General features: G+C 44.2%; 2 protein-coding genes across 3 annotated transcripts; both read right to left on the reverse strand.

The window, feature by feature from the left end:
• Positions 1-254: 254 nt before the first annotated feature.
• On the reverse strand, positions 255-8,304 carry csdc2a (cold shock domain containing C2, RNA binding a). 2 transcript variants are annotated; one of them, XM_012855451.3, is made up of 4 exons: positions 8,127-8,304; positions 3,552-3,805; positions 3,315-3,437; positions 255-2,129 (listed from the first exon to the last, which is right to left on the reverse strand). In XM_012855451.3, exons 2-4 carry the CDS (start codon positions 3,737-3,739, stop codon positions 1,967-1,969), a joined length of 474 nt encoding a protein of 157 aa, XP_012710905.1. In that variant the 5' UTR covers positions 3,740-3,805; positions 8,127-8,304; the 3' UTR covers positions 255-1,966. The 2 variants fall into 2 exon arrangements, with proteins under 2 accessions (XP_012710905.1, XP_012710904.1); XM_012855450.3 differs by having other exon boundaries at positions 3,552-3,887.
• A 1,202-nt stretch (positions 8,305-9,506) lies between these two features.
• aco2 (aconitase 2, mitochondrial) lies at positions 9,507-18,601 on the reverse strand. The gene is given in 17 exon segments (XM_012855448.3): positions 9,507-11,055; positions 11,143-11,264; positions 12,509-12,641; positions 12,833-13,024; positions 13,109-13,387; positions 13,479-13,590; positions 14,776-14,849; positions 14,941-14,985; positions 14,987-15,099; positions 15,189-15,294; positions 15,462-15,553; positions 15,741-15,845; positions 15,983-16,292; positions 16,373-16,465; positions 16,671-16,929; positions 17,042-17,184; positions 18,481-18,601. Coding segments are annotated over 17 exon segments (2,349 nt in total). The 5' UTR covers positions 18,517-18,601; the 3' UTR covers positions 9,507-10,920.
• Positions 18,602-18,806: the final 205 nt, after the last annotated feature.

The following is an 18,806-nucleotide window of genomic DNA, read 5'->3' on the forward strand; positions in this document are numbered from 1 at the left end:
AAAAGAGTCGACGGTACAGATCGTGCTTTCGGTAAAGATCAAGTAGTGACACCACTTCCTTGTTTTATCCCCTGCTGCGCGTCCGCAGTGACGTACTTCCGTTTTTATAATAAATAAATATGAAAGGCTTACTAACAAACAAAACATAAAACACCAAAATATCAACTAATACGCCAGCAGGACGTGTTAATCTTTCCTAAAAACTTTGTATGCAACCAGAGTGAGCTACTGATGTATACATTTTTTTAAATAAAAAAAAGGTAAAATAACAAGGCTATACACCTTTAAAAGGTATTAATATGTGGTGAAACCTCATGTCAACATCTGTGTAAAAAGCTGGTAAGTTAGCTTAGCTTAGCTGTTTTCTTTTACCAATTAAGAGTCAATATTATGCTCTGTTTGTGGTTCAAAATAATACTGACAGAGCTCCAAGTAAATGTTAATGTGTCTGATGTCCAGAATAGGCAACATTTTTTTGCTATAGTGCCATAGGACGTTGTGCGTAAAATACTATGACTTCGGTTGATTACTGTAGCTTAGCTGTTTTCATTTACCAAGTAAGAAATGTACAACATAATCACGCTCTGGTTCATGATTAGATGTTTTTAGTTCTTGTGCATTTTTGCATATACTAATGTGCCTAATGTTCAGAAAAGGCTTTTTTTTTCCATTTTCCATTTGAATCTCATAACTTAGATTTCCAGCTAGTTAGCTTAGCTTAGGTGTTTTATTTTACTAATTAAAGAATAGACATTCTGCTAAGTCTCTGGTTCATAATGTTTTCAGAGTATTAAATATAATAATTTTTATGTTAAACTGAGCTAATTAGCCAAAGCTTCTATTAAGCCAAACTAATATCCTCCCTTAAGTCGTTTTTTCCCTTCAAAATCAGTAGTTTGTAATCTGCTGACTTTAACCTCCATCTTCCTTCCTTCCTAGCTGTGTCACTGCGCGTGTAGATCTAAGGTCTATCACTCCATCCTCTGCCCTTTCCCAGGTCCTCGTACCTTCACCACGTTTCTCCTGCACCTAAACCCTCTGGCCTTGTTTTCAAGTGGCAGGCCAACACAACGATATACTGTCTCCACCACAGAAAACATAAGACCGTCATAGGAGCTGGCTACAGTAATACTGGATTTCCAGCCCTACCTAGTTAAGAAAAAGTGCTACAATACTGGAAAAGAACAAAATCGAGCTTGAAACAGCTGAGGCCACAATGCCTTTAGAACAAACAGAAGTTTACAATCTGCTTGTGTGAATACAGTTGGTTGGTGGTTCACTGGCAAATAACCTTAATAAGGCTTTGATTTATGAATGCGATCCTGTCATGTTAGAGGAAAAAAAGTGTAAAAATAAAAAAATACAGATTTTATTCTCCTTGAAACACTGTTTCTTTGTCTGTTACTATTTAAACAAAAAAAACAGAGTTACCTTTGTTAGATTTGGCAGCACGAGGTGCACAGCATGAAAGTGAAGTAGGTAGCACTAACAAGCTACCAACTTGAATTTGTAAGTCACAGAGTTCCACTGGAAGTCAAAGTGGCAAAACTGTTTCCTGCTTGATCTAAACTCATTTTGGCTTCTAGTTCATCTGCCTGTACGACATCCCAAATAAACCATCACATCCTCTAAACCAGCTAACACACTCCCTATCAAAGTAAAATAAAAAATGTTTGCAATGTTACTTTCCAAGCGCCAAGCTTTAAACTAAAACATCTCAATCCAAACGACGACCCCATGACCTTCACAGAAAAACATTCAAACAGATACATTCAATGCTTAATTTCTAAGCCAAACCGTGTACTTCCTCCTCCGCACCAAGACACCTGTGGTCCTGTTTCCCCTCTCAGCAAACTCAGATTACTCCATGCCAGATTCCCATCCCTTACACCCACAAAACATAAAACCTGAAATGAAAACCCCTTTTCCACTTTATTTTCCAGCGGTGGTACCCGAAAGCACTGGTCTAGGAGCTGATGATCTGACCCGACCACGTCTCGTGCTTGGTGCCTGGGTTTAGGTGGGTGATGACCACTTCCACAGCCTGGATCTTCTGGTTCTTGGGAGGGATTGGACACACCTTGTATGTGACCTCGTCTCCTTCCATAGGCACATACTCCCCTTCAATGCTGTCCAGAGAAGAGAAAAGATAATAAAATAAGAACTAAACAAAAGAAGAAAACAGGCTACTATTTTGAGTTTGCCTTTTGGCAACTTAAAATGTACGATCTTATTTTTAACACAAAGTCATGGCTTTTTTTTTTGCCCCTCTTACATAAAGCCCAGCTCTATGGAGTGAACAGCATATTGTGGTGCTATGGACAGATCCTCCAGTCTCTGCTGTGGAGTTCTGCACCTCCTTCAGGGTGACCTTTGGTCTCTGTGCTTCTTCTTTGATAAATGAGCTGGCCCGGTCTGTGAGTTCTGGTGGGCAAGCCTCCTTCGTCAGGTTTGTTGTGGTACCACATTTGAAGATGATGGATCTGATTTTGCTCCAGGGAACATCAAATAGTTGGATATTTCTTGTAACCCCACCCTGACTTGTACTTTTCAATAACTTCGTCCCTAACTCTTTGGAGAGCTCCTTGGTCTTCATGGGTTACACTGTACAGGGTGTACCCCGCCTCTCGCCCAGTGAACGCTGGAGATAGGCACCAGCAACCCCCCGCGACCCCATGAGGGATAAGCGGTTTGGAAAATGGATGGATGGATAATTGTTGCACGCTCAGACCGTTGGTCAGAACCAGTGCAGAAAGTTTACAGTCTACCCATATGATGTGAGAATCCTAGCTCGCTGCAGCAGATTGCAGTGAGAGCTGCTCCCCATAGAGTGCTTTTTAATCCCTGGATAGGGTGCCACTTTGTTAGGTCTCCAAGCTTCTGCCTCTCAAACAACATTTCTACTCCCTTCCTCCTCCTCCTCACTGGAAAAATGAACAAATAAATCTTGATCATAAGTGCTAACATTCAAACTGGGGACTTTATTACCTATGTTTTCATCTTGGGAGGCTATTTTTCACACACTGATGGCTAGTCAGGTGTTCTCTTCGTAATGTCCTCTCATTTCCCTTGTATCCCCGGCTGCCCATTGCTTGCTTTCTTTTCATCAACATTAATCCTGATTTCTGGCATGTAACTATTATGAGTTTAAAGCCCAAACACAATTGAAAGAGTAAAGGGGTATAACGCATATAATTTTTAACTCTTCCATTCTCCACGGCCCAAACTACACTCATACTATCAAAAACAAAACATGTACCGAACATATTGATAGCATAATGTGAAAGACGGCGAGCTTGGTGAGAAAGACTCACTCAGAAATGTGAACAAAGATGTCCTCTCCTCCGTGAGATGGACGGATGAATCCATGACCCTGAGACCTGGAAAAGTTTTTACACACACCCTTAAATACTGGACCTGATCTTGCTCGTACTGTCCTGTAGAGAAACAGAGACATAGACAGAGAGCCGGCTCATTTAATACGATTCTTAAAAGAATCAAAAGAAGAACACCACGGAAAACGGAAAAAAATCTCTTGCGTTTCGACTCACGCTGAGTATGTACGGGTGCGTTTTGTCGGCAGTGGGCTGGGTAGCTCTCCTGGCTGGGGTGGCTTCCTCTCCCTCTCCCAAACACGGCTGCCTTCCCTCAGGAAAGGAAAGGAAAGCTGCAGGGGAGTGCGTGGCGATGTCAAAGGCAGCTGCGGGTCTGTTGGCAATGAAGAGTCAGTGCCTGACATCTTTGCTCGACTTGGCTTAGGGTTTCCGTGGCACACAAAGAAGAAAAGGGTGGAGGGTTACACCTCCTGCATGGCACGAAGGTTTTATGAGGGAGAGAAGAAGCACAGAGAGGAGCTCTTCAAGGTGGATGAATGAAGCAACAACAACCTGCAGTAAAGAAGGGAAAAAAAGTGTGGTACATCTCTTAAAAGCCAGCCAGTGTGATTGCATTGGTCACCTCATGCCCAAGCTGATACCACAGGTTTTTAATGGGGTTGGGGTGAGGAATGTTGGCAGGACATTCCATCCTCTTTCCTCCAGATTATGGAGGTAGTCTCCGATAAATCCTGCTCTGTGGATTTTGGTCACTATAGGGGAGATATGGGATTACCCAGTTACAGAATCTCATCAAATCCTTCTGCATTGACATCACCTCCAATGACGGCAAGCCTTGTTCTCACAGTGAGATACCAACCCACACCATCACACTCCCTCCACCAAAAGCTGTTTGGCATCGGCAAGTTTTTCCATGGGCGCAATCCACATACTCAACTGTCCTGCTCAACCCACAAATGCATTTTCCTTACAAATGTGGCACCGTTTAAAGGGGCAATAAACATAAAAAACAATATGGCTGTTGCATGTATAAAGATTTACAACAGTTTAAGGAATGCACATGTTTCACCGTTCAGGTGGGTGTCTTGGAATCAGTAACCAACGATACGGATATACAACCTCTTGTAGTGAATCTGTTGCTACAACAGGATTACAGGATTCTTTGTGCCAGTAAGGATGCTTGGGGGAAACAGAAAACTACCATTCCAAGGGCTGTGAGAACTGTAATCATTACAAGACGCGTATGGCCAAGCTATCAGCAAAGTGCCTTTGTTGAGGAAATGGAATTGGCTGAAGAGGGGACACTTTTTTTCAAATAACTCAGTGACTGGCCCAAAAAAAATGACACTATGTTCTATGGACTGATGAAAGCAGGATTGTTCTTTTTGGGTTTAGGGGCCACAGGCAGATTGCCAGAGAGCAGACAGCCTAAAAACACTGAGTTCATCCCGCAGGACATCGTGGCGTATGGTGGGTCAGGCATCATGATATGGGGATATTTCTCATATTATGGTGTTGGGTATATTTCTTGCATACGAGTGATTATGGATAAATTTGAACACATCAAAGCACTTTTATAGCTCACGTTGCCTAATTCCAAAGAGGAAGTGCAATTGCAATGGGTGTCGTAACAAGACAGTGACTCCAGATAACCCACTTTTTAATTTCCCTTTGGAAATGATAAGGTTTTTTTTTTTTTATTGAATTGAGAAAGCAAGTAGAATCTCCCAGAGTAACTAGATTAACATTATGGAGTGAGCCGCGCCATAGCTGAACCATAACCCCATACAATGATGTGGGATGAAATAAAATATGCTCTTTCTGGGGGAGGACCAGGAAGCACAGCCTAACCGTGGAGTGTATGTAGACCAATTATCCTGAGCCGGGATACTTGTTCACTCACAGGTGCCAGAGCCTCGCCGACTCGACAGAACACAGATGTGAAGCAGTTCTTAGAAATTATATATACTAAAGTTTTGAGTTTTTAAAGCCTAAAATTTCTTTTTACTCGCTTTCGGTCAAGCAAGAACAAATTTGATGAATTTTTCTTCGTATTTTGATTTGGGAAAGAATGATTTGAATTCCCCTTACACACTGGTGTATGAAAAAAAAATGTCATACTTTTTTGAGATGTACTCACTGATTTAAAAACAATGCTATCCATGCCCACAATCCTCAAACAACAGTTTGAGATCAAAAAGACCCTTTACTTCAAGCTAAAGGAGCAGGTGAGTGCTATTGTTATGAAATGATTCAACATTATTTGGCATCGATCAGACATGTGCATGATAGCCCATCATAAGGATTTATTAGGCTAGGGACTATCACAAATCAAGTACTAGTACAACTTCCAGCAGTAAAAAGTATAAAGGACATTATTTAAAAAGTTAGAAAACGTTTTGTGCCCTTTTCCTACTTTAATTTCCCCAATCTGTCATCATAAGGTTTCTGAGGCTTCTCCCCGTCAGTATTAAGTGTTTTTAAAGTAGTTTCGCCTTGGTATGGAAGCAAAGTCTGTCACAGCCTGGGGCTGCCGCAACAGAATGAAATGGAAAAAATGATCTTAAAAGGTCCCAATATATAATGTAGTGTTAAAAAAAATCCCCTTCTGGCTCAGCTCATCAGACATTATTAGTTAAAAAAACATTACTTCCACAACACAAACATTAATAATAGTTTACTGAAAAGAAAAGCTGCTCGCTGAACGGTTTCATAACAGCCATTCCTGAGCACAAATGAGCTCAGTCACCCACTTGACACAAACCAAATGATCCTGTCATTACTGGGAGCGTCGATCTGTGTCGTTAGCTGGGCCATTTTTATGTGTGCGTATGATCTGAAACACAAACACACACACAGATAACTACAGGGCATTGTTGAACGAAGCTTCGGCGCTCAGACCGAAACCTTGTTTGTAATGAAAACCCAGCAGCGGGTGGAAGAGTTACCGACTTCATCGGCAGCCGTACACGCAGGCTGAAAGCCTGGGGAAGACTGATGAGGTGAGTGTGTGTCAGAGTGATTCCCGAAGGCTCCAAGCAGCACACTTTGTACCCCTTCCCATCAGTCTATATATAGTTCAGGGCGCTTGGACTGGGGCCATTACTGAGGTGGACTACAATGTCCAGGCACGGGGATTTTTTTTTTACCTTAGAAAACGAGAAGCCATGCAAAATAATTTCAATATGGAAGAGCTATGTTAGAACAGGTAGACGTTAACTGCAGCACCCCTTCTACACATTTCTTCTATTTTTGCTAAAAACAGAAGAAAGTAAAAGTTTCAGATTATCAAACATATTTCAGCATAGATAAACAGAGGAAATACAAAAGCAGTTTTAAACTGAGAATTTTTACATTTTCTAAAAAGCTATCAAATATAATAATAAGAAGATCAAAATAACATATTTGCACAACCACAAACTGCCTTTTCCATTTTCCCTTTGTTTCATATAAAGATATTTGGATGTACATACTCATACATGTACATACGATTCCTTTACTCTAATTCCTCTAAAGTTCACATATTTATAGTTATTGTCTGTGCACCCTGAGCACATGAAACCAAGTCAAATTCCTTGTTTGGGCACACAATCTTGGTCTATAAAGCTAATTCAGATTTTTATTCAAACCAACCACAGAGTCCCCGATCAACCGGAAACCTAAGAAAGGACCAGTTTCCATCGATCTTTTGCAATGACAACATTGACAGGGTTTCCATCCATCTAGGACCTTCTATCCAAGATGGAAACTCCTTGATCGAGCACAATCATGGCCAAATAAAGATGGTTTTCTGATTCTGACTGTGTAGGAGCTTTTTTTCCACTGTTAGTTTTCTGAATAAATGAAGTCAGCCACATTGAGTTGAACGTGAACAGCGCGTTTGAGATCATGCCACGGCAGCCCAGTCGAATTTCCATTGGGGCTCTGGCTGGGGCACATCCAAATCTTTAATCTTCAATTAAAATAGATTTCCAAAAGAAAACGAATATTTGGTTTGCTTGGTCGGTGCTCGTATTTTTGCAGATGGCAGATGTGTGCAGGTGTCAACTATTAGGTAAGAGTGTTGCCTGTGCAGTGATCAGGAGCAGGTCTTGGAGCCACTGAGGAAAGGACTGGAGGAGGAAAATGGGCCTAAATAATTGAGTAAAATGACTGGATGAGTTGGCCTATTTATAAGACTGCCAGCAGGCCAGTAGTTAGACTTTAATGGGTCTGCAGTGAATGTTTCACACGACTTACTGAAACATTTCATTCAAAGGGTTTCAGTTTGTGGACTGTGCTGAGGGATGGGATGGGAGGGGGAAAGGGGGCCAAATGCACCACCCGGTGAAACCAGGACACGGTGGCCATCTGCATCAGCATGAGGGACACGTCAACTCCTCTAAACACAACACACTGGCTTTAAACTTTACACCAGTCGTCTTAAAGGACAAACGACTGCTTTTTGGGGTCTAATCGGTGTAAGGAGGAGATCTAAACAACTGAATGGGCAACAAAAGCACCCCCAGCCGGGATATTTCCAGAACATTCTCACAGCGTGGAAGCAGGAGAGGATGCCTGTGGACAAAACCTCCTTTGACCATCAAAAGTAAATACTCCCACATGGAGCCCAGGAGCAGCTACGACCAACAGATGCGATTTTTTTTTTTTTTTTTTTTCATACCGGGGTTTAATCGCGGCGCCACCATCATCAGACAAGTGGCCGATCGAGAAGGATCGAGCGGCTCGGATGCGTAAAAGTCAAAACGGGAAATCTGACGCAAAACCCGCTCGACCGAGACGATCACTCACCGATAAAAACGCCGACGGGGCGTGAGATGGTTCCCGCTTGTGAAATAAGGCGGTTATGTAATGAGATCCGGCGAGGAGGTGCGGGGACATGAGCTGAATGAGTGCGGGGATCTTGGTATGGATGCGGCGCACACACGCATACACACACACACACAGGCTGGATGAGAAAGGCAGCGAATGGAGAAGGAGGCAGCAGCGATGGGGCGTGAGGAGGAGGGGGGGGGGGTCTCCAAACAACAGCCGGCTTCACTACCACAGTCCGGTCTTTGTTGTCAGCATGGATGGAAACAGCTACCGATCCATCAGCCTCTGAAGCTTTAAGAACAACTCTGTTTAGATCATGACTGTGAAAGGTGCTCAATTAATGGGATTATGTGTTTTAGAGTCATATTTTACTTCTTTAAAATCGCTCTGTTTATTAGAACGCGTGACAGCGTGATGGATCACTTCCTTTTCAGGGCGTTTTTCTCTCTTAACCTGGAATAAAGGCTGTGGTCACATGCGTCTAAGACTTTAGTTCATGCAAAATCACAATGATGCAGCCAATTTGTTACGAATTAAGTCAGTATATCATGCAACTAAGACCCTATAATTCATTGTTCGTTTTTTTATTATTTTAGGTTAAAACAAACTTCAAGTTAACTTGCGTTTTTTCCCCAACATTTTCAAATAAAATCTGAAAAGTGTGGCTTGCATTTGTGGTCGGTTCCTTTTGTGTCTGCTGCTTTTTATTGTGTGCAATCGCTGCCACCAGAAGTCACCTTACTTAGTAGAGTCCAGCTGTTCTGAGAAGGCCTCGGAGGTTTATTAGAGAACATTAGTGAGCGAACAGCACCAAGAAGGCATTGAAACTTACCAGACAGGTCAGGGAATTGTGGAGAAATGTGAAGCAAAGGTTTGGTTTAAAATCAATATCCCAAACTTTGGATTTCCCACAATCACTCATCAGAAGATGGAAGAGAATCGCACAACTGTGCTCTGGGTTTGGAGGTCCATCTCTGCCTCAAGCAGAGGAGTTTGTGTCTTGGATCCAAGAAGAGTGGCCCCAAAACTGTAGACCACTGATTTTAGCTATCCGGACTCTAAATAAAATAAAATAAATAAAATACATGTACAGTAGGGATATACTAATTTTTTAGCCTGAATCCTTATTAACATGACAATCATACATCATCTTTTGACAGAGTTTAATGGGTCCTGGTTTGGCCTTCCTCCTGCTGCACATCCACAATTTCAAAATGGAGAAGTGCTTAACTGCATTGCTTAAGTCAGACCTTTAAATAATTTAGGAGAAGAAAAAACAAACAAACAGGAGCAATGCACATTTTGTTTTTGCTTGCTAGGGGGAAAAAATAACAAAAAAACAATAATTTTTAGATTATTAAGATTTTTAATACTATTCAACAAACAGCCACACTACAGCCTGCAGAAATGATATCAGTGAATTTTTATTTTACAATCTGTTGAAATTTCTGTAATACAGAGACGATCACCTGGGATCAAACAAACGCTAAACTGCACACAGAATCAGACACTTTACATGGAGTGGTTTTAAAGGAAGAGCCTTCATCTGATTGGCAGAGGAATCTGTGGGACAGAGATTTGAAGTGATTTAAGTTGATTTGTCTGTTTCTGATCTCACTAATCGACCCCACCTTTTCCCCAGAGTTACAAGTTTTGCTGGAAATGTTATTTCTATAAACAAAGGCCCAGAACAAGAACAGTTTTCTTAACCCTAAAAATTACTATAGCTCAGTTAAACTCTCAGTACAGCAATCTCTGTAGGGCAAAAAGAACTATTAAGAGTACTGAAAAATACAGGATACCAGTAAATTAAATGATCTGTAGCTGCTGCAGAATTTTTTTTTTTATAAATACATAACAGCAGAAAGAATACAACAACATGCTGCACAATGTGCTTGACCTCATTAGAACTGATCATGAGAGCTTTGGAAGCATCGTGGAAGAGGAGGAAAGTTACAATAATCTCATGTTGTATTAAATCAAACGTCTCTGCACATGAAGTGATGCTGTTTGGTGATGAAAACCTACTCTAAGACATAAATATAAAAATGACCCCTAATGGTCTCGCTCTGTTAGATATACAGTAATCTGATGATGGGTACATCTGGCAAAATCTTTATGTTCCTTTCATGTACATACAACAGGTCTGCCTGCTGCAGCTTGGACGTTCTGCAGTGCCGACTGTGGGCCACCAGGGGGCAGAAAAACTTTAAAAAAAAGCTTTAAGCATGGGAGTCAAGTTTGTTTCTAGGTCCATGTCATCTAACAGCTGTGCTAAACGGTTCTAGAAATGTAAGAAAAGACAGAATTTACCTGTGAATAACAGATAAGATGACCCTAAAGCGACGGAGTGACTGCGTTCAGCTGGCTGAGAAGCTGGTCAACATTTTACGGACTTGTTTAAACAGCTGCAAAAACACACCGGTGGTTCCCAGGGGTCAGTGTTTACCGTGTCATGGTTCAGCTCACAGCTTAACGTGTCAGTGTGTGTGCGGGTCTATAACCGGTTCTAACTGCTGGATGGAAATACAAAATACGCGCAACGCTGATAAATCAGAAATTTTAAAAAAAATGTACGGACCGAGCTCTACTGTTCCATCAACAAGATTAGGTTGACAGCACAAAGTATTCCTCTTTCCCTCGCCATTTAAACTTCAGTCAAACCTGCAAGCTAATCCTGGTGATGAAACCATTATTTGACATTCTGTTTCCTCCCAAGCTTCACCACCCTGTTTTCCCCTTGACCCTCCTCCTGTTCCCCCCTCCACCCTCAGTGCTGCAGCTCCTTCATCCTGTTGAGGGCTGAGCCCGCCTGGAACCACTCGATCTGGGTCTCGTTGAAGGTGTGGTTGAGCACCAGGGTGTCCTGGCTGCCGTCGCTGTGCTTCACGACTGCAGTCAGGGGCTGAGAACGATGAGAAGAGAGAAAAACCTCCTTAATGGAAATGTTTATGTTTTTCTGAAATAAATATATCAGGTCTAAAAATCTTACCTTTCCTGGTGCAAAAGATTTCAGTCCTTTGATGGAGATCTTGTCATCAGGGCGAATCTTGTCATAATCTGATGGGTTGTTAAAGGTGAGGGGAAGAAGACCTTGTTTCTTCAGGTTTGTTTCTGGGACACAGAGGGGAACACTGTTTAGTTAAAGGTATATAGCAACTTTATATGCATATAACCAAAAGGACCAAAATCCAGTTGATTATGATAAAATAAGGCTATACATTTCAGCCGTCCATCAAGATAGTGTTTTGACCTTTTTGATATTTTTTTAAACCCCAGCAACGGGCACAATGAACTGACATAAACAGATGCGGCGCCATGTACTGGCAGAACCGCATGACTATAAAGGTGCGTTCACATTGGTGCCACTTTATCGCCGGTCAATGTGAACGCACCTTTAGAAAGCCAGATGGTCGCCATTGATGCAGCTACTAAATAAGTCCCGACCGAGCCAACTGTGCTGCAATACCTCGCAGAAAACCAACCACTCAGTGTGGTTGAAGACACACCCGACCTACTCGTATTTCAAGCTCCAAAGAGTTTTCCACTGAGCCTATCATAAATTCGAGGAAAATCACGGCTTCGGCTTGTTGAACAATTGTAGGCACGCGCAGTGACGTAACCCCGGTCACAAGATGTAATGGTAAATATACACAGAAAAGGCAAGATTTACTAACAAATTGCGCATAAATAAAGCTGAAAAGACGAAAAATAACATACCAACGCCTGCAGGGCGTGATAATCTTTCAGAAAAAACGTATGCTACCAGAGATACTGGCATATAAATAAATTTAAAAAAGTCAAATAACATTAATATATGTACCTTTAAGATGCGAATCAGTAAAGCTGACAGGTTTTCAATGTACAACATGACATCATTTACTGCTGATACTCCCCATTCATCATTTCTAATTACTCCTGCCAACCTTTCTGTTCTATATTTGTTTTCCAAAGAAGGTACACCTTGCACTGCGATTTTGAGCTTGTCTGTCTAATTCTTGGAAGGGATCATTAGGATATTCTTGCCTTTAACTTTGTACTCACTCTTCTTTTTATTTCCCTTACAAGGGAACGGTTTCTCTCCACTGTTGCCACATGCTTACTAAGCAGGAGGGATTGCTGCGACTTGATATAATTGGCTGATCTTTAATAAACAAAATTTTACCAATTTGCAATTATGTAATCTAATGTATTGCACCACATTTTAGATTTATTTCTTTATAAACTGGGCCTGTCTGTCTTGTCAACTAGTTTATTTTATGTTTATAAAGTTGGGCCATTTAAATAAAATGAAGACTGATCAACTGGCTAAATTAACAGATAACTCCAGCATAAACTGTGTGGCTCTCCTGCAGTACCATGGATTCGGGCAAAGCTCTTGACAATGATTGCTCTTCCACCCAGATGTCTGGGCTCCAGAGCGGCATGCTCTCTGCTGGAGCCCTCGCCGTAGTTATCGTCTCCAACCACAACCCACGACACACCGTTGGCCTGCACACAACACAGCAGAGGATAAAAACTTTGGTATGTTGACCTTCAATTTTAGCATTTCAGTTATAATGCTTGAGAAACCAGTCTGGGGAGCAGTAAAGATTTAATTCTTTAAAGACTTGACTGTAATCCTTTAGTGCCATTTTAAAGGTGATTCACTAGTCAAAACGTCAGCTTCTGTCAAGTCTCACCTTGTAGTGTCGTGCCACGTCTGGAACCCCTCCGTACTCTCCAGTCAGGTGGTTCTTTATCTTGTTGACGGCATCGTTCTCAAAGTTGACGGCACCGATCAGCATGTTGTTGGAGATGTTATCCAGGTGGCCGCGGAACTTGAGCCACGGTCCTGCAGCGCTGATGTGGTCTGTGGTGCATTTTCCCTTCACCTACAGAGACAGGAGAGGGTTATGCTGCGGGAGCATTTGTATCTAAATGCCGGCAGGGGGGTGGTGACTTCAAACCGAGCCCACCTTGATGAGGACCACCATATCTTCCAGATCATTTCCACTCCACTTGTCAAAAGGCTCCAGCAGCTGCAGCCGGTTGCTCTGGGGACTGACGTCGACGGTGAGGCTGACGCCGTCACTGGGGGGATGCTGATAGGTGTCCTGCCCTGGATCAAAGTCCTTGGCTGGTAATTCGTCTCCGGTGGGGGGCACCAGCTTGAACTTCTCTCCGTTGGCGGCTGTGAGGTAATCCGTCTCTGGGTTAAAGTCTAACGTCCCAGCAATGGCGAGGGCAGTGACGATCTAAAGGAGATGGGCAGGAGAAGGGACCTTAGCAACAAAATGTAAACCCGTGTATCCTTGGAGGTGTGGGACCGAACAGGTCTGGCTTTACCTCAGGGGAGGTGACAAAGGCATGTGTTGCCGGGTTGGCATCATTCCTGGCAGTAAAGTTCCTGTTAAAGGACGTAACGATGGTGTTCTTCTCCCCCTTTTTCACGTCCCGCCTGAACACAAACAAACACGCCATATCAACACAAACTTTGGACAAGCGGAGCTCTCTAATAGGAAGTGACAACAACCAGGCTTTTGTAGGGAATTTAGGTAAAAGACAAGCACAAAGCAGCACAAAACTGTAAAGTCAGTGCTTTTCAGTCCCTCTTCTTGCTAATACAGCTCCAGTGCTTTTAAGATATGTCTCTACCAGTTTTGCACATCTATAGACCGGAATCTTTGTTGTACCTAAAGCCGAGTAAGACTGGATGGAGAGCATCTGTGAACAGCATTTTTTTTTTACTTTTGCTCCAGGCTCTCAACTGGATGTAGGTATGGGCCTTTCTAACATTAATAGTTTGATCCAAATTCATTTCACTGCAGCTTTGCCGGAATAGTTAAGGCCTTCATTGGACCACCCTGCAACTTTATGGCAATTATTTCCTGCTAATCAAGCGGTGCCCAGACTTGGCATTTTTATTGAAACTACGAACTTAAGGGTATAATTACTTTTGGTACTTATTAATAAAGATTCATTACCAAAAAAAAAAAAAAACATTGTTGCTCAACACCTTTGACTTGTTGGAAGGTGAACCCTCTCCCCAATCTCAAGTCTTTTCTGCCTATAATACGTTTTATTCTGGGACCCCTCCTCTATTTAACGCCATCTATTGTCCAATCAACATGGACCAGCTTTCTGAACCTTGCCAACGAACAGTGTCCCTACAAGATGCTCCCGCCGTATGTCTCTGAGGGGATGGTGTGTTCAGGGTGCAGCATTTTGCATGTAGGCTCCACCATTCAGTTTTGGTCTCATCTAACTGGAGAACAAGCAGTTTTCTGGCTGTGTGAAAACGTTTCATAGGTAATTTAAATAAATAAAATGCAAAATATTTCAGAACATGACTTTCTCAGTACTTGATAGTTTTAGAACATAACATAAAAGTATATGTTTAAAATTTGACATTTTAAAAGTCTTAAGCCCCCCCTGAACATGAGAAAATCCTCGTTATTCGATGCTGTAGCGCACATATTCCCTAGTTACTGGAGGAAAATAGGGAGTACCAATATGGAGGCTGGTGGCTTCACAGCGACTCGTTCTAACAGCGGGCTATTAGCACTCCAGTGTATAATAGAGCTCAGTGGGTGCAGCTAGTAAAAACACTTGACAAACACTGAATGATAATTGATATAGGTACCTGTCCCACTGTCCAATGCAGGGTCCACATGCATTGGCAAGGACCACACCTCCGACATCACTGAGGATCTTTGACTAAAGGAAACCAAAGGAAGAGTGATCATTTCGCCACATCAGAACCAGAAGGTAAGTGTAGTCTGGATGTTTTGTGTAAGACAGGACTTACATATCCGTCTCTTTCGATGGTGGCGCGGATCTGCTCGGAGCCAGGGAGTGACTGTGAACTGAGCTTTACACTTCAGGCCTTTGTCCAGAGCCTGTTTGGCCAGGGAGGCGGCGCGGCCCATGTCCTCGTAGCTGGAGTTGGTGCAGCTGCCGATCAGACCTTCAGAGTGAGGGGGAGCAAAATCCTCAACTACTGCCATCTACGAGTCAACCCATCAATAGAAACGCGTCTTGTCCATCAGTCCTCACCGACTTTGACCTCCAACGGCCAGCCGTGCTTCTTGGCCACAGCACCAACCTCGGACACGGGATGAGCCAAGTCAGGGGTGAACGGTCCATTAATGTGGGGCCTGAGCTGGAATAAGGCAACAACAAACAAGTTAAAAAAATAAAACAATTCTTAAATGAAGTTAATCCTAATGTGTGATGTAATGTTTGAACATCCCATCAGGTATAAAAGTAACGGGGAAAGGTTGTCGGCATGCAGCGAAGACGTCTTTATGAGGAGAGAAAAAGACCAACCTCGTCTAAATTGAGCTCGATGACCTGGTCGTACTCGCAGCCTGCGTCGGGTACCAACAAGTCCTTGTATTCATCAGCCACTGCAGCGATCTCTGAGGGAAGACGCAAAGAGCTGGGAATGGTGGCATGCTACTCTGAACATTACTTCCACTGCGTGAGAATCCTTTCAGAAAACCTCAACATCTAACTAGTGATCTACAGCTTTTAAGTCACACGGATGGATCCTCCTTTTTCTGTGTTAATGTGAATTTAGCTAAAGGACAGTAACTTTAAGCCCACCTCCTCGGCCCGTCTTCTCCAGGTAAGTCCTCATGCGGTGATTGTAAGGAAACACGGAGGTTGTTGCTCCGATTTCTGCTCCCATGTTGCAAATAGTGGCCATTCCTGCACAAATCCATATTGAAAAGCAACACTCCTGTTGCTGTGTTCTCTGAATGACTGATCAAAACACTAATATGCTTAAATTAACTTTTTTTTTTTTATGCTGACACAGCATCAGATTATGGGTTGTTATTGCTGACCTGTGCAAGAAATGGAGTCAACTCCTGGTCCGTGGTACTCAACGATGGCTCCTGTACCTCCCTTTACTGTCAGGATGCCCGCCACCTTCAGGATAATATCTTTGGGGGACGTCCAGCCAGAGAGGGTGCCGGTCAACCGCACACCAATCACCTTGGGACATTTGAGCTCCCAGGGAATCCCGGCCATGACGTCTACGGCGTCGGCTCCGCCCACTCCGATGCAGATGGCACCGAGCCCACCGCCGTTCGGCGTGTGGGAATCTGTGCCGATGAGCATCACTCCTGGGTAGGCATAATTCTCCAGGATGATCTGTGGAGACACGGATATCATATTGTTGGTACAAACATGGAGCTCCATCTGCAGAAAAGTGTAAACCAGTCTCCTTATACCTGATGGATGATTCCAGAGCCAGGTTTCCAAAAGCCCACTCCATACTTTGCTCCGGCACTGGCCAGGAAGTTGTAGACCTCTTGGTTCACTTCCTGCGGGAATAAACAGAAAAGTGGCTCAGCTGTGGGTTGGATTTTAGCAATTTTTTTCTATGTACGTACAATTACATAAACTTAACGTTGTTTACCAGGTAGACCAACACAACTAATCTACAGTAGAGCAGGGATATCGGTTGGGATATTGTTTTACAACCTAACCCTGGTTTAAGTGCGGTCACCGGCAACGGCGCCTCCTCACCTTTGCCCTGGCCAAATCCTTGACTCCGCCGATCTGGGCCTCGATCAGGTGATCGCAGTGGATGGTGGAGGGCACGGCCACCCGGGGCAGGCCGCTGCTGATGAACTGCAGCATGGCCATCTGAGCGGTGGCGTCCTGCATGGCCACGCGGTCGGGCCGCAGCCGCAGGTAGGTGCGGCCGCGGTCGATCTCCTGGTGGTGGGGGTCGTCCAGGTGGCCGTACACGATCTTCTCTGACAGGGTGAGGGGGCGGTTGAGCCTGCGGACAGAAGGCGGATCAAACGTTCACGCGGTCCCGACGGTGACGGGGGGGGGGGAAGCCGAGACGTGAGCGAACAGCAAACACGCAGCGCGCGGGAGCGGACACTGACCTTTTTCGGACAATTTCGACATTGCTCTGGAGCTTCTCGTAGTTGATGAAGGAGGCGGGCTCAAAGCGGCTCATGGCCACTTTGGCCTTGGCTCTGTAAGCGGCCGATACATGCAGGCGCCGAGCACCGTGACCCAGGGCCAGCTGAAAGACACACACATCACAGAAACAGAGGGATGAGTCCAATCACACAGCAGGGAGTCTATTTAAGTGGCTACAGACAACAATTACGCCTGACAGCAGGACCCTGAGCCTCCACTCTTCACTCAGCCTCAGGGAAATGGATTGATTTCCAAACGAAATGCTAAATTTAATCCCACATAAACTCATGGCGTTGGCAGACTGTCCACTTCTCTTTCTCCTTAGCTCAGTCCGGCTGCTCCTGACATTGCCTCTGCTTCAGGAGTGGCTCAACACAAGAAATGTGACAGCTGTCAACGTGGCCGTGTCTTTACCCCACACACACACACACGCCTTAAGGGACCTTCTTTAGTAGTTTACCTATGTCCTTATTATTGTTGGCTCACCTGTTTATTCCCATGTGCTGGGATGCAGCAGCCATCTTATTTAGCAACGACCTTTTACGTAGAGGAGCTGTCTGCTGACCAGGTTTTCTACCCAGCAGTGTTTCCATAACGCGTTTAAAACTGATCATCTCTGTCCTGCGATCTCAGAACCATTTTTGTTGGCCTTGTGTTTTATTTAGATGTCCCAGAAACTGAATGTTGGGGTTTTCTGGTTTAACTGTGAGCCAGAACCATCACAGCTGAGAGGAAGAGACCCTTTAAAACGCATCGCTGTGTGTAAAGGCAAGACTTCTTAAACTCCATTACTGGCATAAAGGGGCTTTATCGTATCCTAAGTCGTTAAGGTGCCCCTGGTTGTCGTTCTGTGTCTGTCAAAGTCAGGAGATCCCGCGTGGATCCCTGGAGTCTGGTGATCTCGCGGCTTCAAAAAGTTCAATAAACAGAAGACGAGCTGCTGACACCGAATAAAGCATCGTGATTTTATCCCAGCAGCTGCTCTTAACACCACCATTACCCCCGCTGCCTCCTTGCGGCAGGCGTGCCTGCTTAAAGGACCCACCGCGGGCTCTAACCTTGTTGTTAACCTTGCTAATCGGAACCGGACCGCGGCGTCAGAACCAAGCCGACCGCGGCTGTCTAGCGGGCCCCGGGGTTGCCGCTGACAACATCCCAGAATAAAAGAGAGCAGCGGGGGTTTGTGGAGACACGTTGGGAGCTGCTGTCGTCCGCTGGATCCGCTCAGAGTTGCTCGGGACACGGTGACCTGAGCAGCCTCTATTCGCTGCCAGCCGCGGCTCGCTGACCTCCAGCGGGCTCAGCGACGCCTCGCTGCGGATTTAGCCGCCCAGAGGCGACGGCTGAGCCCGCTCTGGCGTCGGCTAAACGGATTCAAACTGGCCGTAAGGTCTCTTACCTGGAGCCGGGACACTGTCAGACAGTAGGTTGCCATTTTGTTCACTGACAAAGATGTGAGGGTCGCACGTGACGTCACGCGATTGTAAAGCCTTTTTCTCTTCCTCTGTGGTGAGAGGCAGCTCGCGCTTTCAGTGTAGCGCCCCCTAGTGAGAGCAACGACCACTAAGCTACTTCAGACGTTCACGTTACTCTGAGTGTGTTCTCTAAAACCAGAATCAGCTTTATTTGCCTGCTATGTGTACACATATGAGGAATTAGACTCTGGAGTGTTAAATGCTCACAATGTGCTTACTTATACAGTAATACATTAACACAATAAGGCAG

Source organism: Fundulus heteroclitus, chromosome 10 (genome assembly GCF_011125445.2).
Source record: "Fundulus heteroclitus isolate FHET01 chromosome 10, MU-UCD_Fhet_4.1, whole genome shotgun sequence".
Taxonomy (NCBI): domain Eukaryota; kingdom Metazoa; phylum Chordata; class Actinopteri; order Cyprinodontiformes; family Fundulidae; genus Fundulus; species Fundulus heteroclitus.